The sequence below is a fragment of the Sordaria macrospora genome, chromosome 3 (genome assembly GCF_033870435.1).
Source record: "Sordaria macrospora chromosome 3, complete sequence".
Taxonomy (NCBI): domain Eukaryota; kingdom Fungi; phylum Ascomycota; class Sordariomycetes; order Sordariales; family Sordariaceae; genus Sordaria; species Sordaria macrospora.
In genome coordinates, this window is record NC_089373.1 from 2549788 (window position 1) to 2572000 (window position 22213).

The following is a 22213-nucleotide window of genomic DNA, read 5'->3' on the forward strand; positions in this document are numbered from 1 at the left end:
CTTGGCAGGGCTTGGGTTGGTTTCTTCAGCCTGGCGCCTTCCGGTTTGCTGCGAGGTTGACCATGATCCTAAGCATCCCTTTTGTGGATATTTGTCCGACCTTGTGCAGCCGAGCGACATATCTAGTCGAGCTCAAGTCTGAGCATCGACACCTCTCAAATGCCCTCTTAACAAGACATATATCTCTGGCCCCGTTACCGTCATGCCTATCTATTTGCAATTCGCCTTGGGCTGGAACACACACTCGCCAGTCGCGATGGTTGTTGCTTCAATAGTTGGAGGTGACCGGCGGGAGATGGAGTTGATGGAGCGGATAGGTAAAACTGAACCCGGACGCGCTACTACCCCGCAAATTGCTGATCCACCCCGGACTTACAGCTTCCTATCTGTGGGGGAATGGGATCTTCTGGAGATCCAAGTGGATTCAAACCTCGTCGCTTCAGCCTGCTTCATTGATGTGATGAAGTGGCACCGTTGAGGAGATATGCGAGCATGGTCTGACACGTGGAGGAAATCAAGCTGGATCTTGGATATGTTGGAAGTTCAATGCTCTCTTTGCTGAATTACGCTGGCTGTAGCATGTGGAAGGGTTACTTGTGGATGCTTCAACAGCCACAGGAGGACAGCCCACTTTCCCTTCAGAGACGTTACAAAGCCATGCCGGTTGAACGGCTACGCTGTATTTTTCTTACATGTGCTTTCGGCTATTCTGCTTTTCAGTCCAACAACAACAACAACAACAACAACAAGGGTATTTTCGAAGAGGCCTCCAAAAACTATTCTGAAGAGGCAAACTGGGTATGCTTATCTTGAAATCAGCAATTTCGTCAATTCCCCGTCGTTCCCGCAGTGTTTTGTACCCGCCAAGCCCCGCGATACATCTTCTCTTCCCAATTGTATGCAAAACTCTCGTTTCATTGGCCTCTCCGCGCCGTCGCTAGTCCTGGGACTCCGCCGTACCGTTTTCGTGGCGTGATTCAAGAAGTTTGGGACGTGATAGGGTCAATCATCCTCAGGGGTATCTGCATTTGCGACGGATATCACGGCATATGTTCCGTTCTTGTCAGCTTGTGGCCGTGGTAGGTGTTACTCTGCGCGTTATATCTCTACATTGCAGAACGTTTGATATTCTAAATTTCATGTCAGTGGGTCAATAGAAGGTCATCACGATCTGACCTTCGGGGTAGGACTATCAATGAGATTTGTTCTGATTACCAAATGGGCTGCAGCTGGACGCTTCAGAATCTCATGGGATGGTCATCAGCGGTATGTCTTGTGGAATCCTCTCCGCTGAAGATCATTGACTTGAATGTGGAATTATGAGGTGGGAAGAACATGGTGAAGGGTAGGGAACGTGAAGGAACGAACGCGATTGATGCCTTCAAACATGTGAAGAGGCGAGCGCATTGTGGTACAAATCATATGTAAGTCCTCTCTCACCTTATCACCATCACATGTGCTTACTCGAGAAGATGTCTTTCCAGTATCGTCGTGATGGCATCACAAACCCGGCTCGCCATACTCCTCCCATGAAACAGGACCATCATATAATTTGTGCCACGGGTAGTAGTTGGGATCGCAAGTGAGAGACGCTTGCTCTTCTAATTGTATTCACGCCATCGCGGATGTGTCACGTCTTTCACGGCCTCGAAGGTGAAACGGTAGGTCTCTGATATTACGTCAAGGCATTTGCTAACGCCGATCCGAAGTGTCACGTCTTTAGTGAGTTTGCTCTTCACAATATGCTGTCCTCCGTGTGACAATGCCGTCGAGTTACCATGTCTTACACGGGCATGTGTCAGATCGCATAGCAACTTGGGTTTGTCTACAGGCATTGAATTGGGATATTTACTATCCAGCCATTGTCACGGCTCAAGGCCACCAAGTGGCGTTCTTCACGACTGCGTAGAGCGCGCTCCCTTAGCACATGATGGAAGCGTGTCGTCGAAATTGACATGCCGATATCTACATCAGACGTCGCAGCTGAAATAAGCTGATAACTATTGCCAGGTGCTCCTTCCCTCGTTCAGCTCAGAGTCCCGCCTGTCACTTACAACTCTAGCGTACCCCGCTTCAGCCGCTTGCTGCTACAACGGACCAGGTCGCAGTTGCCCTCCGTATCACGGATTTACCTGTGTCACGGACTTGGTTCACCATGACGTACAGCCTCGCGCTTGGGCGCCGGAGATCAGACTGCCTCACGATCAGATGAGGGGCTTCAAATATATCACCAATGTCGCTGCCCAAAGCGATCGAGTTGAAGTAAATCATGTAAGATTTGGGGCTTCCTTGGTAGCTGCCTATCAAATGATTGGGGGTTCGAAAGGCACAGCAACGACACGCTTGACGACGGTTCGCAACTGCGCCTGCCACGTATAAGCTTAGAGCCCGAGACTTACTGGCCATGAACGCCTTCCATGTAGAGCCACAAGCAGAGGCATAACCGATTCCGCATCGTTTTAACGTCTTTCTAGCAGAGTTCAATCAAACTATCATCAAGCCTCCACGGTCTGCACCACGAAATTCCTCGATTGAGCCAACAAGATCGAAACGATATACAGATTCGCAACATCTATCCCTAAAGATGCAGTCCTTCGCCAGCCTCATCGTGGTCTCTCTGGCGCTGTAAGTTTCCATCAAAAACAAACCTCCTCTAACACGTCGCCTAACCGCTCCTCGCCCTCACAGAGCCACAAAAGCCCAAACTCAATCCCTCCAAACCTCAACCGCCACCAACAGCATCATTACCACCCCGCTCACCAACCCTCTCCTACCACAACCCACAGCAACAACGGTAGTGGGGACTACAACAAACAATGAGCCCACCGACGTGCCGACCGGCCGCGTCTCCGAGTGTCCCATTATCATCTCGACGGCCAGCGTCTGCTCAACCTGCATGACCATCGACTGCGTCACCGAGAAGACCGTCACGGTAGGCTGCACGTGCGCGAACCCACCGATGACGGTGTTCCAGTCGTGGGGATGCGAAAAAGGGTGTGATGCGTTGCCGGGCGGGTGTAAGACGTTATATAAGGTTGTGTCGGAGGCCGGAGGGTGTTCGGGTTCGGAGGATAATGGGGTGGGTGCGACAATAACAACAACAAAAACAACAACAACAGGGGGTGGATTTGGTGAGTCCTTTTTCTTTTCTTTTTGCGCTTTCCTTCGTTGGTTGGGGCAATTCGGCTGGTGGTTAGAGAGTGAGGATCATAATGGAAGGAGAAAGAAATTCGCTAACAACTGGGTCTGCTGGACTGGATGGATCTACAGGGAACGGAACGTCGAGCGCGGTTCTTTCGATCTCGAGCGGTCAACCTATTGGACCTATTCAACCTTCGGTTTCGGGCCTGATTAGCACTAATGCTGCTGGACGGCGGACAATGCCTTTTATCAGGTTTTGGTGAGGAGGGTGGGGCCGGGGAGTATTCGCTCGAACGGACATAAACCTGATGATACTTAAGGAGCGGGGGTTCATTGTCGAAGGTCAAATCAATAACAAGAGATGGAAAGGACTGATCTTCGTCAAGAAGATTGCTAGGAGGGGGGAAGCCTGGATAACGCTTTCTTTGTTCTCCAATCAAGCTACGACGTTGTTGGAACATGGTACCCATGTCGTTGAAATATAGTATTCAGGTAGGGGACTAGGGCTGTTCGTGTAGCTGAAATGAGGTGCGGCGCTGTTAGGCCAAGGGATTGTTAGTTGGACCGTGGTATTCATGTTGGTAATATAAGTCTTATCCAGAGAACCAACTCAGCCCGTTGGTGTAGTTTCACTAAAGGTATTGTCTGTTGTGGCTTATATCTCCAAAGGGTGTTGTGTTAGTTCTAAGGACCTCTAACTCAACCGCTCCCTTACAGTCTCTTGGAACCAACAACATCCTGGAGGCGGCAAAAGCCCCTTGAATGTTTAGCCCGAATGTATTATTGCTGTCTAATTCTGTATACCTCGCCTTGCCTCAGATGTCATCGCATCGCTTCAACCCAACCCGAACCATCACGAGATGATAAGAGGAGTAATGTTTCGCTGACAAGAGGTGACCCCAGAGAGGGGTTACTGTTGTCTATTCAGAGCCCGATTAATCCAGTGCCATCTTGAACTTTATCAGATCAGATCATTTGGACTGAAAATGCTACTTGGTACATACCATACCGTGTAACAACTTACACCCGGTGTCAGACCCACTCGGTCTTCGAAGGCCGGTCCGGAGCGCCCTATCCGATCCGGTGATCTCTGTTCTTCGGCGCCCGATTTTCTTAATTTCGGGGCGGCAAAGTAGTTAACTCCCAGCTCGCTTTCACGTGCCCAGAAACACTTGGCCGAACGAACTGTGTGCAACCGTACACTAGAATGATGAGGCATTGTCGCATACGTCATAGGGGTCTAGATTCCACTATACCGAATCTGGAACTTTGCGGTAAACAATTGCAACGAAGAACATGAAGACGAATGGAGAAAATAGCAAAACTTGGCTACATAGTTCCAAGCCGTAAACTGGAAGCTTAACATCGGAGTGCCCGGCACTACCACCACTAAAAAGGGCTCCTGGCAGGGAAATGGTACCTGATCATCGGAGCCACATGTCAAGTCAATGACCGGCATATCCACGTGCAACGGCTGTTTCTAGCCAGTGGCCATGAAGACTCCCGCACATTTCATGTCCCACCATTATCCGCCTGCCGGGTCGCTTGACCCAAAAACCAAGGCTTTGTCATACCTTGAAAAGTCGAGGTTGCTCCTTTATGTCCCAGATTCTTCTCTAGACTTGGACTGCGTTGTTTCCATTGAGTTTTCTCAAAGTCGGATCAAAGTACTCCTTATTCGCTCTTCCCGAGTCTTTTCTTTTTTTCGGTCTGTCTACTCATCAGCAACACGTGTCGCGGCTCAGACAAGGGATGACAAGGTGATCTCAAACTCTGTGCCAGCCCAACTCGTCCGAGCTCTGCATAACATGGATTTATTTGGTCGCACGAACTTTCGGTTACTCGTGTGTTCTCATATCATAAACCGCTCTTTGAGACATGTTAGGACCTCTTCGGTACGTACGTTCTCAAGCCCAACCCCAACCTCAGTTACTCTACCAAGGGTTTACTTCTCATACAAGCCTAGACTAACTTTGTCCCTAGGCGCCCTGAAAGCGCCGCAAATGCGCTGGCAACAACACTCCTTCAACTCGCCATTTTTACAACATGCGTCCACTCCTTCGGCACCATCAACGAGCCCATCGTGCTCGGCCAGCACAATGAGCACGAAATGATCACCCGCCTGGCCTTCCAGTGTCCCGGCGCGAGCACTGGCAATATCATCAACGTCAAATCCGACGGCATCTGCTTCGAACCCCGCTCGCTCGACCAGCTAGCCGGTACGCACTTCGACGTGCAAGGCTTCCCCATCCCGGGAGGCGGCACCAACGGTGCCGTCGGCGCCCCCGACACGCTCGACCCGGTTCCCGAAGGTCCCGAAGCCCACTGCGACGATGCCGACTTTATCGATATCCCCGGCTACCCCCGAACCCGCGAGCAGGCAACCCAGGCATTGCAGACGTGCGTGGACCACATCCGCGGCCGGTTCAAGCAAGCGTGGAAGAGCGCCACGGACCTGATCGAGCTGGACGAGGAGGTGACCAACGCAGAAGGGAGCGCGCATCTCCAGAAAAAGGGCCAGCTGCGCATTCGCAGGGACATGGTCGACCTGTCGCCCTTTGCCGGCGGTGATTGTCGCTTTGCCTTCTCCCCGTTGCACATCAACACGTTTGCGCGCGCAAAGTGCGCCACCATCGAGGCATTGGGTCGTGCCCTGCACGGTGTACAGGATTTTTATGCGCACAGCAACTGGGCTGACGAGCACGATGCGTCGCAGCCTATCGGCGTGGCTAACCCGCCGGGCTTGGGGAGAAACGATACCGCACCGTTTTTGGACCTGCGCGCCCACGGGGAGATTCCGAGGGAACTGGTGCCGAGGAATCTGAGTACGGGCTGCTTCGTGGTGCCGGATGCGACCCCGGGGAGGAGCAATTGCGAGGGGAGGGTATCGCATCATACGATGAACAAGGACCACGGGGTGGTGTATCTTGATGGAACATTTGGCGAGATTGGGCCCGGTACGCCGAGGACGGAGAAGGCGAGCGAGGAGAACTTTAAGAGAGCGGTCATGGCCGCGGTGGAGGATTCGCGCAATGCTTGGAAGGCGTTGAGGGAGGAGTTGCGGGATATATACGGTGCGGAAAAGGGCGATTTGATGATCTGCGCCTTGGTCAGGGACGATCCGGTCAGGGACTGCATACCGCGTAGTGTGGCCGTCGTGATTGATCTGTCTACTCAGGCGAGACAGAACGGGGTGTTGCAGCTGGAGAGGCAGGTGGCGATGAGCTTGGCTGTCAAGATGGAGACCAGCAGTGGTCTGCACAATATGATGACGGTCGTGGAGTTCGCAGAGAGCGCACGGGTGGTCTATCCCATGGAGAGCCCGGCTTATCTGAACCTGGAGGGAATCCACTGGACCAACGGCACAATGAGACCGTTCAACGAAAACGTCCACCATCCCCCGAACACGACAACTCGCCTGCCCGCCCATATGACGGCCCCGATCCATGACGGAAAGGCCGATATCGGCGTCGGGCTTTCCATGGCTATTGACGAGATCCTGAGGGCAAAGCCGGACGGAGAACACACCGAACGAGGCGCCATCCTCCTGCTTACTGCCGGCATTGAGGATGAAGACGATGTCCACGAAGTGCTGCAGCAGATCGAGAGGGCATCAAGCGAGGATATCCGCGTGCACTATGGGTGCATCAACCCGCCGCTTCTGCCCCTCCAATCGTTCGCCCGCAGCAATGCATCATCAGTCGAGTGCCTTCCCGGTAACGGGGTCATCTCCTCCGTGCTCAAGACAGGCGGGACCTTCTCCTTCCTTAACATGCACCACGGAGAGCAGAGAGCCAAGGACTTCATCGACTTCGTCACCAACCGCGGTCTCACCGTCACCGACGGCTCGGGCGCCGGCGACACCGACGAGGGCGAAGCGCTTCCCATACCCGTCACCACGGGCATGGCCATCGGAGACATTCTCAACGCCGAGGTTTCCAAGAAGATCTTCTCCTACTCGGCCAAGGCCGGCGAGCGACTCGATTTCACCATTCTCGACCGTAGCCATGCCAGCGCGGAAGCGCCAGGTGGCTGTCTCAACATGACGCTGCTCGATCTCAAGTCCTTATCCGATCCTGAGGATAACGATGATGTCACCGATACCGACACCGAAGACGAAAACGATACCGAACCCGAGATAGAACTTCCCTCCCTCAAATACTGCACCCGCGACCCACCCCGCGCCCACCACCTCGCTTACTACGCAAAAGAAGACATGGACATCGCCTTGCTGGTCCAGCACGACGACATTGCCGAAAGGAAACAGCTTCTTCGTGATGTTCTTGGTGGCCTCGACACCGATCACGGTGATGAACAACAAAAGCCCGTGCAGCATGAGCCCCAGGCTCAGTCTCCGGTTGGACTACTGGGCGAAATCATCTTCACGCTCGAACTCAAGACGGAAATGCTTGGTACCGATCACATGGCTTTGCCGTTCTGTCCTACTCTGGGCGGGGTGTGTGAGCACAATGACGAGGGTAGACAGGTTCCTTTGGGGGGAGTCACGTTTTCGGGGCCGTTGTCGGGGATAACGGGGGGTAATGAGACGGAGTATGATGAGAGTGGTGAATGTCTGGTTTGCAAGAAGGACGAAGATGGAAAGTGGGAAGATGGAACCACGACAGTGGTAAGAGGACGGCATGTTGGTGGTGACCCTACCGGTGACCCTAGTGCCACGATTTTCAGCACGTCGGTCTTCGATGCGAGACATGGCGAGGAAGTGGACGTTTGCTTAGTTGGGGAACGGTGTAGGACTCGACGATGATGACGTGTGTCCCACATGTGGTGTACGCTGTGTGATGGAGGACTAATGCATAGCGGAGGTAAATGTGTTTTTGTGTTTGTTGCACTTACAGGCGTTGTCGGGATTTCTTTTGAAGCTAGCTATTGTATCACTTTGTTGTTGGATACATCCGTACATGGGGTTTCGGGACAGCGGTATGAACCGTTGGTCTTGACGGATCAAGTACTTGGCTCATTGATGTAGACATGCCTATTTATACCCCATTGAACCGTTCTTAACAGTTATAGTTGAATACTTGGTGTGCATTTATGGTCAAACCTTGTGTTGTATGTCAAGATATGACATTGAAGAATACAATCTAATACCTGTCTATTTGTTGGCTCCGAACCCTCTGGTCAACTTCCCGGGCATTTATATGAGTAATTGAACCGTTTTACTCTACAACCAAGGCATAGTCTTCCCTCGCACATGCCGTTGGGAAATTTGATAAACTTATGTCCAATCTTTCTTAATACCTTTCACATCCGTACCTAGTCATTACAACTAGTCCTTGTTCTGGATATCAAGTTACAAAAACAAACCAGCAACAAAAGGAGACAAGTGTACTCACCTGAAAAAAGTGCACCGATCCTGACTCCAGTATTAGCAAATGACCTAACAACATCGCGAAGTCGTGACAGAATTTGTGAAAAGCAAAGAGGAAAAAAAAAAAAGCAAACGAGAAAAAAAAGGTAATGGCAACCCATAATCATGAAAGCATGAGAAAGAAAAAGACAAAAAAGAAGTTGACAATGGTCATCGTGCGACGTGGGCCTGATTCGAACAGACGCTCCCGAAGGAACAAGATTTCTAGTCTTGCGCATTAGACCACTCTGCCACCACGCCGAATGGTTTTTGTTTGATGGAAGATTTACCCTGGGCCAGAGCTTATATTCAATATGCGAATATTGCTGCATGACCTTGACAACACATCTCTTTTCCCATATTTTTCGTTTTCAAGGGGCATGGCCTTTTGCTAATTGACGTCAAAGCGCTTTACTATCGAGTAGGGATTGCACACCGGCTTCAAGGAAATGAGCAGTCAACATCGGGATTAGTACTACTACTGCCTACTGCTGCCTGGTTAGTGGGTTCTTGGCATTTTGGCAAAGGGTTCTTACAAGTAGCCTGCGCCATCTCCTCAACACTTCACGAACCATTATCAGGATGATATCTTTTTCTCTCATAAGTTTTCTATTTGTACCTGTCATCTGACAAACAAAGCCCGGCATATCAAGAACCCACTCGTGAATCCGAGGTTCCTAAACAAGGCAGGCCCATAATCAACACCACGGATTCCGAAGTGAGAAAGATCACTTATTTGCAGCGCACCACTGTCAGACTCAAACCATATGTGCTAATAAGCGAACAGTTCACACGATTGAACCAGGGACCGATGGTGCCTCCAGCAGCCAAACAGGGGCAAGACGACAAGACGACAACAGAAACCCCAATCGAGTCCGAGCAAGCAAGCATGGCCGCCACGACTTTCCCTCTCTTCCCCAAACTCCCATGGGAGCTCCGTGCTCGGGTATGGGAACTCACCGTCGAGCCTCGCTTCGTTAAATTGACTTCTTCCACAGGGAGACATCGATCAATAGACCCCCGCGGCTAGCTCTGCCACCATGGGTATTCGATCTGGAGAGGTTCGAGGACCCTCTCGAGCCCAAGAAGCTATGGAGCCAGCACTTGCGGTCGCCTACTCCGGTGCCAGCACCGATACAGAGCTGCCGAGAAGCCCGCAATCTCGGTCTGTACAAAAGACCTTCTCCGAGCTTGAGATCCTGCCGGAGGGCGGCGAGAGCCGCTACGTCTGGCTGAACCTGGAGATCGACATGATCGATGTGGGATACCAAGACTTTCTCGGCAAGTTCTGGCCTGCTGCGGCGTCGATACAGAGGCTTAAACTTAGATACGAATTGTGGGACTGGGCTTATGAGGACGTGGCTGCTAGGGCATCGCTTGGAGCCTGTAAGAACTTGAAGGAGGTCCACATACTTTGCGAAGACGGCTTTTTCCCTTGGGCATATAAAAAATGCTGGAGTGAGTATGACTGGCCCTGTGGCAAAGAAAACGTGCTGTTTTCTGAGCCGGGCGATGATCGGCTGATAACCGGCAGTGAGCTGGAAGAGGGAAACTGGGTGGACACGTCTATGGGAAGGACTATCGGGGAGACGAGGTGTGGCAGCAAAGGGACTCTTCCCCATTCGGCGGCTAGGTGACGGAAATATTATGCTAGCACGTACATAAAATGATAGGATGCTCTTCCGAATACCTGCCGTCGCCTGTTAATTGAGAACCGTGTTTCTTCTTCACAAGACTATGAACCTTCGAGCCTGACTGCAACTTTGAGAAACACATAGGCAATAACTTGCGCGGTAAGCCTAGAGAGCAATCCTCAGCGCCCTAGATATGAAAGTACTCGGCATCGGATATCGAATGGTATAACAGCCTTTGTGCGACAAGCGATACCCGTTCGGCTAATTGTCCGTAGCTTGTGACCCACCATGCGCACTTCAGCCTCAGCGCCTCAGACCCTAACAAGAGATCTTGTCATCTGGAACACCAGAAATGAATCAATGACTTCTGGCAATCAGTCTCTGCGTTCGGCTTGGTTGACGGTATTTCCGCTCGATACGAACTTATTAGGCTGCCACGGGCGCCAACTTCTCATATCGTCGACCATTCCCTGGACTTCCAAGGGCCCCCTTCGAGGAAGCCCCTTTCTGTCTCAGTATCGGGCAGATGCCGTCTATGGGCCGTATAACCGACCGTTCGGCGCTGAATCTGACTTGGAAATATTGACGTCTGCCAACTTTGGGAGAGGGATGAGTGAGCGAGGCCCAAGACTGTCACCAGGTTGGTGGCCGAGACTGATCTATCGGCCAATATCGCGCTGGAAGTTGATCAGAATCAATCTATAATGTTGGTCGGCTACTCAGAACCCGCGATGTTGGTCAGCTTCTTGCAGCTTACACCGAGATATTGGCCCGGAAGGGCGACAACATGGCCGGCCGATGGCTTACAATCAGAAAAATCCACGGTTGACATTTCTGTATTCCCATATAATCGTTCGCCGGGTCCTAACCCGATGAGCCATGATGCCGAATTGTTGGCGTAGCGAAGTTCATCGCAGGGGTAGAAACAAGGTCGATATCACCTGTGAATGGTAATTACGCCTCATTCACGCCGTTGTTTCGAAAGAGGATGGAGACATTGGGGCTCAGATGGTCGCTTACACATGTAGAGTTGGCTGTGATGGTTTGCGATGGTGTGTGTCAACACCTAGTGATGCTAGTGAACCAACTCCCACCCGAATGACGAGGAAAGGGATATAAGAAGGACTGGGGATCACCAAGAGAAAAGCGACGACCAACACAGAACCGTAGCTCGACAAGCAGCCTACTCCCTCGACCGAAAAGCCATATTTGTCGTACTGTAACATCATTGCAAGATGCCGCAGTATTCTTTCTTCGCATTGCTGCTTGCAGCCACCGTGCCGGCCGTTTTGGCCGACGGGCCTCCAGAAATGATGGGCGAAAAGTTCAACGGCCTCCACGTCTTGGACTCGCCTGGCGGACTCCAAAATCTGGTCGGGTCATCCTACACCAAGAGTAAATGGCCATGGGGAACTGTCCCAAAGCTCTGCCATGATACGTCTGTCATCAACAACTACTGCAACCCGTACGATCTCGAAGTGTACGATATCACATACTCGGACGTAAGTCAAGAATACCTATCTGTGGGTGCAGGATCTGTGCTTACCTCGAGTTTGACATGTAGTGCGCCATTCCCACCACGGTCTGCCGATGCAACAACTCGCCCATGACAATCGACACCATTGCGCAGCGGGTCGGCCAACTCCCCATCAAGGCTCGCCAGTGGAATGGCTATGTCTCCAGCTTTGCAGGAGACTACTGCTCAGCCTACAGCGACAGCTACCACAACTACTTCTTCGGCGACTGCAGCGATAAAGAGTCCGTGTTCTTCCATGAACTCAGCCATAACCTTGACCGTCACGTTGCTGGGGCATCGCTCAACGATTGGTACTCCCTTTCGCAGAACTGGAAGGATACCGTTCTCAAGGGAAGTTGCGTCGCAGACAACTACGCTAAGCAAACCTGGCTCGAGTCATATGCCCAGGTGGGAGTCATGGCTGGATACCATGCTACGGTGCAGTCCATCTATACCAGCCACGATGTCAGCTGCATGGTCGATCAGGTCAACAAGGTGGTTGGACAGTTGAACAGCCTGTGGCGTAAGCAGCCCGGACAGACGTGCGATCGTTACTGGATCAAGGAGTAAGTCCTTTTGAACAATACCCCGTGTGCTTGATAACCAGGTTCTGACCAGAATGTAAACAGTACTACGGTTTGCATGGGGCCTGCTGCAAAGGACAGTGGCAACTGCCCCGGGTTCAGAGCTGCTGATGCGCCGGAGGAGGTCGAGGGAGTCGTGGCCGTGAAGGCAGAAGTGTTGCCGGACGAGAAGCAGAAGAAGCACGACGCCCTGGTCAAGGAACTTCAGCACCACGCCGAGGTCGCGGCCGGCATTTCTCCCGCAAAGCCGGCGGCCGAGAAGAAGACCAAGGGTAAGAAGGGTACCAAGTTCAGGGTCTAAAGTCGGAGGGACTGTGATTCCGTGAGGTTCGAATGACGGAGTTTGCCGTGGGCTCAGGATTTTGGAAATTGCAAGTTGTTGGTGCAGGACGTGATCGGACGGTTTCCATTTGGAATAATGATTGTTGTTGTTTTGGATAGCTGAACACGTTGGACTGTGCTTCTCGATAGACCAAGATCTGATTTGCCTTATTGTCGCTTGTGAGGTGGTCGGCAGATTTGTATAGTCTAATACTGGTTTGTTTGTTAGCTTGAAACCTCTGGTCAACCTTCCTAGGTGTTTTGATGCCTGACCTTACCTTGTGTCTGCCATGTTGAGTCTTGTTTATACCCTTTCAATTTGTACACAGTCATTCATCTTGTTCTCGTGAGGCTTGGGACAGTTTATGATGGGGTTTGTCCTCTGAGTTAGAAATGCCGAGCTAACAAACTAACCAACGTTAGATTGTAACCTTTGAATTGCTTTGTTGTCGCTGATGAGGTAGTTGAGAGATCTAAGGAGAGCGGGACGTCTACTGGCTTTGAGTGACTAACGAAGGCCGATAGTTCTTTCCTCTCCAAAGACACACGAGTAGTCTGACATCTTGTCTGTTGTGGGGCCCAATTTCCGCCGAAGCCTTTTGCTCCTTCTTAAGAGAACAAAGAAATGAGTTATCGATCCAGACTCCCCGGTCACTGATATGCGAAGGAAGGAATGATTCGATCCGGAGACCTTGACGGCTCAACCATCGATCTGATCTGCATTCCCACTCAGGATTTCTTGGTGACCGATCTTAACAAAAATGGAAACCCATCGAATCTTGAGCACTTCGTTGATTGTATCAATCGTCACATATTGTGGCCATGGAAGGTTTCTCAGCTCTTCGTTTCGGCGCAATTCCTCGACCGCAGTTGTAGCCTAACTGCCTGGTATCTGGTGAACGAAAACTGCATTAAGCCTGAAAGATGGTTTGAACCGTAAACCTTTGTCATCACGGAGAGTTTCAGTGAGCCTCACAATATCAAGCCCCGCAGTGTTGCCTTCCTTGGTTCCGCGCGTCGACGTGTCTCTGGTGTCTACATATACTGACATCAGAAGTCAGATCGACCCATTACGAGGTGGCAGGGCGGAAAGGGAGGCACCCCGAGAAAGCAAACATGCTGAACAAACAGAGTAATGCAGATCGCCGTGAACTTGGAAGTGCGTCTTGCTCATTCTGTTACGAATCAAATCAAAGACTGCAAACAAAACAAAGAAGTCATGACGAGCTGATATTTTGGAGTTTCTTTAGCTGGGACGATATGGGGCTGACACTGACAGGCACAGCGATGCCGCTGTGGGGCTGATGTGGGGGAGCTTATTCCCCGCGCCGATCCATTGCGATGACGCGTAGACTAGTGCAGGGCTGCAAGGGTATCCTGACCACTCACAAAGAGTGCTTCTGCCTTGACCCCGCTGGCGCCAGGAAGCTGCCGAACGCAGAAAGGCTTGGCACCTCCAAATCGGCTCTGGATTGTTGACATCTCCAATTTCCGCAGAGAGCTCCTGCCTCGATGCCGCACGGAATGGGATCGATGAAACGGGAAGAATTGCTGCCTGTCCAAATCTGTTGAGATCAGGGCGTTTCAAAGACAGTCATTGACCTGAAAGCTGCTGCCATTTGCCGTCTGTGATCGACTCAATTGTCATCCGAATCTGATTTCTGCAGTTTGGCATCATGTTGACATCGTTGACATCACCATATTCCAAAATGGGGGGAAGGCAAAGGGGCGGATCAGATGAAAGCAAACACTCACGCCGTACTGGATAGGAGATGTATGGAGCCTCATCTAACCGTCTGACATCACACAATTCAGGTCAGAGTAGCTTTTCCTTCTATATAAAAACCCTCTCCTCCTCCTCTCAACCGAGCAATAACTTCTTCTCCTCCATCAAGCAACTCATGAACAGAGTACAGCACAAACTAATTCGAAAACTCCCACTCACAACTATCACAATCATAGTCAACAAACAAACCCTCCACAAATATCTCCAAAATGGCTGGCACTGGTAACGACAACCCCGGCAACTTCGCTAACCGGTATGTCCTCCATCATCCAATTCATCTGCTCAACATCACTCTCAACACGCTTTTACTAACATGCTTCATTTCTCCAGCCCCACCGAAGAGGTCCAGGCCATCGCCTCCAAGGGCGGCCAAGCCAGCCACGGCTCCGGCAACGCGAGCAACAACCCCGGCAACTTCGCCAACCGTCCCCACGAGGAAGTTCAGGCCATTGCCTCCAAGGGTGGTCAGGCCAGCCACAGCGGTGGCTTCGCTTCCATGGACCCCGATAAGCAGGTATGTTGACAATAGTCCCGAGTGATCACCTACTTACTGATAAGTGAGCTTTGACTGACTAATAAACAACAGCGCGAGATCGCTTCCATGGGCGGCAAGGCCTCCAGCGGCAGCTTCGAGCCCGGCTCCGAGAAGGCCCGCGAGGCCGGTCGCAAGGGCGGCAAGGCTTCTGGCGGCACTGGTGCTGACGATGAGTAAACGACCTATTTCTGCGACTTACCATCATCTGATCTGATCTTATCTGATATGATTTTGGCGCAATGGGGATACGACTTAATGACCCCCTCTTTCCGTGGATGACGGGGGAGCTGTAACAATAGTATGGATGGATGACACTGGGATTGGAATTCGGGATCTGTTTCGGCTGGCAGGCGTGAGAAGGCGCAGGTAATCTTGCTATCTACTTAGCCGATTACCATCTCTTTTTTTTAAATTTTTTTTGACAATTGAATGCTTTGACATTTTGTCAAAAAAACACATCTCGGTCCATTCCTCCTTTCGTGAAGTGAACTTTACTATGTGACTTGCTTTACGTATTCTGATTTATACATCCTATTCTGCCCATCAACTCCAAAACCCATTCTCCTCCAAAAACCCCTCCACAGCCACCCACGGCACCGCCCTCTTCACCAACGGCTCCTCCGGGTTCCAATCCACATGAACGCCCACCAACACTCCCGAATCCCGCTCAAAGACCGGTCCGCCGCTATACCCCCACCACGTCCAGCAATCATGCTGCATTGCGCCCGTATCGTAGTTATCCTGCGGGTTGCTGACTTTATCTGGCGCAATCCCGAGGTATCGTCCCGAAGACAGCTGCAAGACCCGGCGGTGTTCAGACCCGTACACCTTGACGCCCGGCGGATCGTCCGGATGCTCGTCGGCCGGGTGGCCGATTGCTACAAGGGGAATGTCGAGGGGGGGCTCTTTTCTACCTGATCCGGGTGGGGGTAGTTTGACGCAGGGGAAGTTCCCTATACCTTGCCCTTTCCTGGAAGAAGAAGGTATCTTACCACCCTCCTCTGGCTGGAGCTGAGCGTGCGTAACTTTCAAAAGCGCCAGATCCCTTCCCAGATCCCACGCTATACACCTGGCACCTATGATCCTTGACTTTGATCTTGATCTCCCCAACTGTCCACGTCCACCCTTTTTTATTACTCCCGAACCCCCCTGCCCATCCTTCCGATCACCTCCATCCCCATCACCCTCTTCCTCTTCTGACACCGGCATAACCAACCAAACCACCCTCCCCACCGCCTCCACCCCCGTCGTCTCCGCCACACAATGCGCCGCCGTCAACAGCAATCCATCCTCCCTGATACAAAACGCCGTACCAGCTTCCGATTGCGCAAACGCCAGCGTGGCGTCTACCGTAGTAGCTTTATGTCGTCGAAAAGCGCGAGGAGGGATGATGGGCCCAAATTGTGAGAGGTGCGAAGCCTTCTTGAGGAGGAGGGCGTGGGAAGTTGGGGAAAGACGCGTATCTTTGAGTGTGGGAGAGAATGGGAGTGGGATGAGGCCGCGGGTACGGAGGGTGAGTTTGCGGGTGTGAGAGGGGTGGGATTGGAGGATGTGGTGGGGTTGGGTGGTTATGGGTGTTGGAGGGTTACGAGGAATTCGAGGAGAGATCGGGGACGTACTATTGTGGTTGAAGGATTGTTTGGTCGTTGGGGAGGTTGAGGTCGGACTGGAGGAGGATGTGGTGGTGTTGGTGGTGCCCACTCTTGGTCGATAGGACCGTGGCAGATAGGGTAGTTTCGCCTTCCGGGTTGGTTGTTCGGCAATGGTGGTAATGCTTTCTAGCAATTCGCTTGCTTTTCGCTTGGCTCCTCGAGTAACCACCTGAAGCCGACCAGGGTGTGATAACGCATCCATTGTGTGGTGTAAGTTATGTGATATTGATAATTACAAGAGAATTCATGGGTCAATTCGTTACCCTAGGATCATACGGTAGTACAGTAAACTTTCTGAGGAAAACCACAAAAGTGAGGAGATGGGTCGTTATCATCCAAAGGATTCATCGACAAGAGAAGCTAAAGTGCCCATCAAGAATGCCTCGATGGACAATGATCATTGTTGAGATCCTGACTGTATCACTTGATACTCGTCTGCTCCTGTCACTTTGACTAGGCCTGCTCTTTCATCAAAGTCATTGTTCAGTTCCACGGGCGTGCTCCTTTCTCCATTAGTGTCCTGTTTCTTTCAACTGTGATGACCCGCCGACAAAGAAAGCCTTGGGAAAGAACCTTCAAGTGAAGTATTCTTAGAGGCTTTTAACGGGTCTTTGTCCCGGATCTCATAGTGGAAGTTCTGAGCCCCAATCTAAGCCGTGTGAGGACATCCTCGACTTCAAAAACAATGCCCGCTCGCGCTGTTGATGAAGCCAATGTGGCTGACACAAAGCAAAGGTTGGAGAACAGTTCTTCCTGTTTTGGTGTATGAGAGAAGTGGATAGAAGAAAGTTGCAGCCTCCTTCCAATTGATGGAACAACAGTCTCCGTCGATAGACTCTCTGAAGAAGGGTCGTCCTTCATCACTCGATAATAGTATCCTCATATGTTCATTCCAACCCTGCCTGTGGTACCCTCGGCCTCCGTACCATCACATGTGTGGAGGACATTGCTGCCCGAGGCATCGTTAATGCTTTTGGCCATGGTTCTTGGAGCTAGCGACCGCAGGTTTTTGACTCTTTTGAAAGCAATGCACCGGGGTCTAGACCTACACCGCGTGAAGCTGGCCCGATATCCCTGTTGAGATCCGTTACCGATTGAGGAGCGGGTAAGCTTTTCTTGGCAGGTGTTTCAAACCTTACCGGTAGTTGAAGGGCGCGGTACCAGAAACTTTAAATCCTCGACTGCGTCAAACAAAAGCTCCGAAGAGCGGAAGCGCGCGAATCACTATCCTTGAGAATAGGTCAAAAGTTAAGAAATCTTCCACCATTAACCTGCTTCGAGCATGTGAGGAGAGTTCAACGGGAAATCCGGGGAAATACTCCTTTAGCAAGGTAGTATGGTAACGTCTCGTGTCCCAAATAGGCAATTTCTTGGTAGACCCTCCGAGGGAGTGGCTGTCCTTGGCACCTGGAACAGGGAGGAAGCAAGGCATCGCGAGAAGCCTCAAACAACCCCTGGTTGTCATTCGTGCGCGTAGGTTTGAACCAGTGCACACGGTTGTGATGTTTACCTCATGATCAACAACCCAAAGTTCGGCAGTTGTTGCTTCGACGTGATGAATGAGGTTTTGTGGGAGAGGTCGCCGGAACTCGTTGATATAAAGATGGCGGTGATGATCGGTGTCTGGTGTCAAGGAATCAGCTAGTTCTCAATCAAACTGGACTCGGCTAACACCAAACACTCACGATGAGAGCCTCCTCATACTTCTCTTGGGCCTTCCTGCTGTCGCCCATCTGGGCTGCCCCAGTTTCGGAGCCAGCCAGCGAGATTTCCGCCAGGCAAAACAGCTTCACGGACTACGCCTATGTTTATGTGAGTCAGCCTTGCTCTGCAGTGCTCCGTGACCTAGGGAATGCAAACTGACGACCGCCCAGTTCACGGGCGAAGGCCTCTCCAACGGCGAACAGGTCTATATGGCTGTCAGCAACAACAATGACCCCAACCAATGGACGACACTCAAGAACGGTCAGCCTTATCTGACCAGCAACATCGGTACCAAGGGTATTCGTGACCCTTCACTGATCGTTGCGCCGGATAGGAGCAAGTTCTGGATCATCGCCACCGTATGTCTCTCCCCAGCCTGAACGAAACAACAACCACTGACTCTCTGCTGCACTCCACTAGGACCTCAAAGTCAACGGTCTTCCAGGAGGCTGGTCCAACACCGACATGACAACCAAGGGCTCCAAGTCCATCGTCGTCTGGGAGTCCACCAACCTCCGCAACTGGTCTGGCCCCCGTCTCGCCAAGGTGTCTCCCGACAATGCGGGCATGACCTGGGCTCCTGACGCCATCTGGGATCCCGCCCGTAATGCCTTTATGGTGTACTGGACCTCAAACGTCGTCTCTACCGCCAACGGCATCACGGCCGGGTGGAAGATCCTCCGCTGCTATACCAATGACTTTGTGACCTTCACCAACCCTGAACAGTACATTACTGGGTACGGCATGGATAACACCATCATTGCCGGCGACAACGGACAGTTCTATATGATCAGCAAGAACGGACCGAACGAGCTGATCCAGCAGAACGTGGCGTACAATGGACTGTCGGGAGGATGGCAGAAGGTCTCGGAGAACATTGGACAGGGCTCGTTGCCAGCTGGCGAGGGACCGTTGATCTTCAGGGACAACAAGGACCGCAACAAGGTGCGTGTCCGCAGCTATACCTGTCTGTTGACATGTTGAATATTCCGTTGGCCGTGCTGACGTGTTATTATTTGAAACAGTGGCATCTCTGGATCGACAACTACACCAAGGGATCTGGATATATGCCGTTCGAGACATACAACATTGCCGGCGGTCAATGGTCCAGGACGCAGAGCTACAAGCTCCCGGCCAACCCACGCCACGGTTACGTGATTCCCATGTAAGTTTCCCTTGGTCTGTGACAGAGAGAGTCATGGTAGCTGACCAAAGCCATCTTTGATGTAGCACCGCCGCCGAAAGAAGTGCCTTGGCCTCTTAAGTCTGAACCAACCGCCAGATCGTACATGGTTCGTGTAAGTAAGGTCTAGCAAAAAGGCTTGGTATGGGCGAGCACAAGCGGTTGTACTGTTTGGAATTGTTGTATCTGATGACCATTTTGGAATATTGTGTCCGACTCCGAGGTGATTGGACTGTCGATAGTCAAGTAGCCGCAATCAAGCAAAGTGAAGGCATCACCATGTTGCCGAATGTTGTTGGTCCCAAAGGATGTTGCTTCCAGAACAGGAATATTTTGGGCCATTGTATGTCAAGTACCGGTCAGCTGTACCGCAATTGTACGTGACGCTCAACTGGGCTGTCTGGGCATTGTCGATCTCGATGTTGAGTTGTTGCAAAGGAAACAAAATGATGTGTCCGCGTATTCAACTCCAGGATTTCAGATTCCCCCGCATAAATCCCAGGATGCAGATGGACCGTTGCGGGTCAAGCGCAACCAATGACCATCGCTATTTCTGGTCATGCAGCAATCTGACCAATCAGCGGCCCATAATTACTGAGTCCATTCCGGGATTTCCCTCTTACTGTCAGTTGCGAACCCTGTTGGATAGCATCTGAACAGCAGTCGTATACCTGTTAGTGTAACGTCGATGAATGGAGAGGAATAGGGGTAAACGCTAACACTTACACTCGAGGGCATCCAGCCGAGGAACATCACATTCAACCACGAGAGCGGGCAGGAAAGAGGTTGAGACAGTCAGAAAGTCGGTCGGCCGGCTTTGGACGGCAGGAGCCATTCGCTTGTTGTCGCTTGTCTTGCCGCCAAAAGAAAAAGATCCTTCCGTCCGTCGCCCATTCAAAGTTCCGATCCTTTGCGATCGCTCTCGACCATCATTCGTGCATTTACTCCTCCTGCCCTTAGAGGGTTGTCGCTTTCGGTTCTCAACCCGGCCTTCGTCATACCTCAAACTCCTTCTCAGCTCTGCGCTCCGTTTGCCTGCGATACTCAGCTTTCTACACTTTAATATCTAATTCACCCCTTGCGCCGTTCGAGATTCAATCACAGCGAATCAGCCCTTTGACACCAGCGCGTCAAGCGATTGAACATCATCCATCGAACCGAAATTCGCTAGTCGCCCTTAAATACATAAGAGGCTAGCATCGCGAGAACCTTGCTGTCCACCACCCACTGCAGCCATCATCATCATCATCATCGATATTTCCAAGTTCCTCGACCACCATTACAACCACGAAAGCGACAACCCAAAATTTTTATCGCCCTAACTCCAATTCCCAAGCCGCTCAAAAGGGCAACTTTGCGGGGATCGTTCCATCTAAGCCAAGCCCACCGCACGGCGCAACCTGGGCTCCAAGGACAAGGGCTCGGACACTACGACCGACGTCAAGAATTGCGTAAAAGGGCAGGTCAAGAGAAGGATATACGAGCAAGGTCCAAGAACCCGAAAGGGCTTGCAACGTGCAGGACATCCTGCATCGACAACTCGACGCCGTTTTCTGGCAGACCAACACATCCCGCCGCATCTCGGGGCCTCTGGTTCGCCCGTCCAGCAATCGTTTCCGATAGCAGCCGCCTCGCTTCCCACAAACATTTCTGGGTTCCCGTCCCACACAAACCCCAACCGCCATATTCTTGGGACACAACATATCCCTCACCTCCAAACCCTCATATCCAGCCGTTTAGACACAACATTCAGGAGTCGTACCAGCGCCGCTCTGGTCCCGAATTGGAATGCCATCCACCATGCCGTCCCAACGTCCCTTTTTCCTGTCTACCTTCTTCGCCGCCTTCCGCCAACAACCACCTTCTTCGCTCTACAATGGTCAACAGCCCAACAAGAATGCCACAGCGACAGCGCCAGGCGGCGCGACTGCCCAAGCGAACTCCACGAACTCCCCTGGCACTGTAGCGACGCCGCGCACAATCACTACATCCACGAGCAATCAAGCATCATCGTCTGAAGGTGGTGTCATGGGGCAACTTCCTCTATCACCGCGCTCCCATCACTCGGGCATTCCCATTCCAGAAGGCAGCCGACATCATCGGCACCACCATCACAACAGTAGGAGGAGAGGAAGCGACAGCAGCAGCGAGGGCTTCCGCGAAGTGTCCGGTGCAGAAAAACTATATATTGGCGGGAGGACAGCAACAGGCGAGGAGAAGTTCTTCAAATTGGGGGTAGTAAGGAGGATTAAGAGTGGGGATAGGTTGAGTTTGGATCGATTGAGTCTTTAAGGAGAAGAGAAAGGATGAGGATGATGACGTCTAGCCCGCGCCAGGAAAAGCCTCCATTGCCTTTCTTGGATAGCGCCATATCAGAACATTTTTTGCGACAGGGAAAAAAAGCAACGACAAGATACGACAATATGTACACACACAAACACATAGCGACACGGATACAGCATGGACATATGGGATAGACCTCGTCGAAACAGCACACTGCAGGGTGGTCAGGACGTATCAACAGAATGTTGTCAAAAGGGGGCGTCAAAGGTTTATTGTTTTGATCAGATATTTAAAGTTGGCGTTAGGTGATTAGGGAAAGGAAAAAATTATGATACTTAGGAACGGAGGACGCTACAAATATCACATTACAGTGACGGCGATCAGTTTACATTGCACTATACTACACTATCAGCTATAAAAATGCTTTCTGTCTGTAGTGTATAAATGAATTGGATAATGATCATTTATGCAGGGGAAAAGTTGTCTTGACCGTAAAGCAGGATCTA

The 22213-nt window shown here is 51.5% G+C and overlaps 8 protein-coding genes and 1 non-coding gene across 9 annotated transcripts; 7 read left to right on the top strand and 2 right to left on the bottom strand.

Annotated features, from left to right (window-relative positions):
• Positions 1-1789: 1789 nt before the first annotated feature.
• On the top strand, positions 1790-3704 carry SMAC4_12815 (uncharacterized protein). Its single transcript, XM_024655383.2, has 3 exons — positions 1790-2625; positions 2689-3131; positions 3271-3704. The coding sequence occupies exons 1-3, from the start codon at positions 2585-2587 to the stop codon at positions 3402-3404; spliced, it is 618 nt and encodes a 205-aa protein (XP_024511278.2). The 5' UTR covers positions 1790-2584; the 3' UTR covers positions 3405-3704.
• A 1547-nt stretch (positions 3705-5251) lies between these two features.
• On the top strand, positions 5252-7906 carry SMAC4_03015 (uncharacterized protein; the record flags this gene model as incomplete). Its single annotated transcript, XM_003349380.2, has 1 exon — positions 5252-7906. One exon carries the CDS (start codon positions 5252-5254, stop codon positions 7904-7906), a length of 2655 nt encoding a protein of 884 aa, XP_003349428.2.
• A 782-nt stretch (positions 7907-8688) lies between these two features.
• Positions 8689-8770, bottom strand: SMAC4_13493. The gene has a single exon. It is a non-coding gene; the product is annotated as a tRNA-Ser (tRNA).
• Positions 8771-9549: 779 nt separating this feature from the next.
• SMAC4_03016 (uncharacterized protein) lies at positions 9550-10146 on the top strand (the record flags this gene model as incomplete). The annotated part of the gene is made up of 1 exon (XM_003349381.2): positions 9550-10146. One exon carries the CDS (start codon positions 9550-9552, stop codon positions 10144-10146), a length of 597 nt encoding a protein of 198 aa, XP_003349429.2.
• Positions 10147-11378: 1232 nt separating this feature from the next.
• Positions 11379-12858, top strand: SMAC4_03017 (uncharacterized protein; the record flags this gene model as incomplete). Its single annotated transcript, XM_066089876.1, has 3 exons — positions 11379-11645; positions 11708-12225; positions 12289-12858. 3 exons carry the CDS (start codon positions 11379-11381, stop codon positions 12542-12544), a joined length of 1041 nt encoding a protein of 346 aa, XP_065946492.1. The 3' UTR covers positions 12545-12858.
• A 1222-nt stretch (positions 12859-14080) lies between these two features.
• Positions 14081-15286, top strand: SMAC4_03018 (uncharacterized protein). The gene is made up of 3 exons (XM_003349383.2): positions 14081-14603; positions 14681-14864; positions 14937-15286. The coding sequence occupies exons 1-3, from the start codon at positions 14560-14562 to the stop codon at positions 15060-15062; spliced, it is 354 nt and encodes a 117-aa protein (XP_003349431.1). The 5' UTR covers positions 14081-14559; the 3' UTR covers positions 15063-15286.
• A 142-nt stretch (positions 15287-15428) lies between these two features.
• Positions 15429-16764, bottom strand: SMAC4_03019 (uncharacterized protein; the record flags this gene model as incomplete). The annotated part of the gene is made up of 1 exon (XM_024655382.2): positions 15429-16764. Exon 1 carries the CDS (start codon positions 16737-16739, stop codon positions 15429-15431), a length of 1311 nt encoding a protein of 436 aa, XP_024511277.1. The 5' UTR covers positions 16740-16764.
• A 975-nt stretch (positions 16765-17739) lies between these two features.
• SMAC4_03020 (uncharacterized protein) lies at positions 17740-19844 on the top strand. The gene is made up of 5 exons (XM_003349385.2): positions 17740-18349; positions 18412-18600; positions 18662-19186; positions 19267-19406; positions 19472-19844. Exons 1-5 carry the CDS (start codon positions 18224-18226, stop codon positions 19503-19505), a joined length of 1014 nt encoding a protein of 337 aa, XP_003349433.1. The 5' UTR covers positions 17740-18223; the 3' UTR covers positions 19506-19844.
• Positions 19845-21102: 1258 nt separating this feature from the next.
• SMAC4_03021 (uncharacterized protein) lies at positions 21103-22122 on the top strand. The gene has a single exon (XM_003349386.3). It carries the CDS (start codon positions 21213-21215, stop codon positions 21714-21716), a length of 504 nt encoding a protein of 167 aa, XP_003349434.2. The 5' UTR covers positions 21103-21212; the 3' UTR covers positions 21717-22122.
• The last annotated feature ends 91 nt before the right edge of the window (positions 22123-22213 follow it).

Coding starts and splice junctions, on each gene's coding strand:
- SMAC4_03020 (XM_003349385.2), top strand. CDS start 18,224: ATGAGAGCCTCCTCATACTTCTCTTGGGCCTTCCTGCTGTCGCCCATC. Junction 18,350..18,411: donor CGGACTACGCCTATGTTTAT/GTGAGTCAGCCT, acceptor ACGACCGCCCAG/TTCACGGGCGAAGGCCTCTC. Junction 18,601..18,661: donor AGTTCTGGATCATCGCCACC/GTATGTCTCTCC, acceptor GCACTCCACTAG/GACCTCAAAGTCAACGGTCT.
- SMAC4_03018 (XM_003349383.2), top strand. CDS start 14,560: ATGGCTGGCACTGGTAACGACAACCCCGGCAACTTCGCTAACCG. Junction 14,604..14,680: donor CCCGGCAACTTCGCTAACCG/GTATGTCCTCCA, acceptor TCATTTCTCCAG/CCCCACCGAAGAGGTCCAGG. Junction 14,865..14,936: donor CCATGGACCCCGATAAGCAG/GTATGTTGACAA, acceptor AATAAACAACAG/CGCGAGATCGCTTCCATGGG.
- SMAC4_12815 (XM_024655383.2), top strand. CDS start 2,585: ATGCAGTCCTTCGCCAGCCTCATCGTGGTCTCTCTGGCGCT. Junction 2,626..2,688: donor ATCGTGGTCTCTCTGGCGCT/GTAAGTTTCCAT, acceptor TCGCCCTCACAG/AGCCACAAAAGCCCAAACTC. Junction 3,132..3,270: donor AACAACAGGGGGTGGATTTG/GTGAGTCCTTTT, acceptor ATGGATCTACAG/GGAACGGAACGTCGAGCGCG.
- SMAC4_03021 (XM_003349386.3), top strand. CDS start 21,213: ATGCCATCCACCATGCCGTCCCAACGTCCCTTTTTCCTGTCTACCTTC.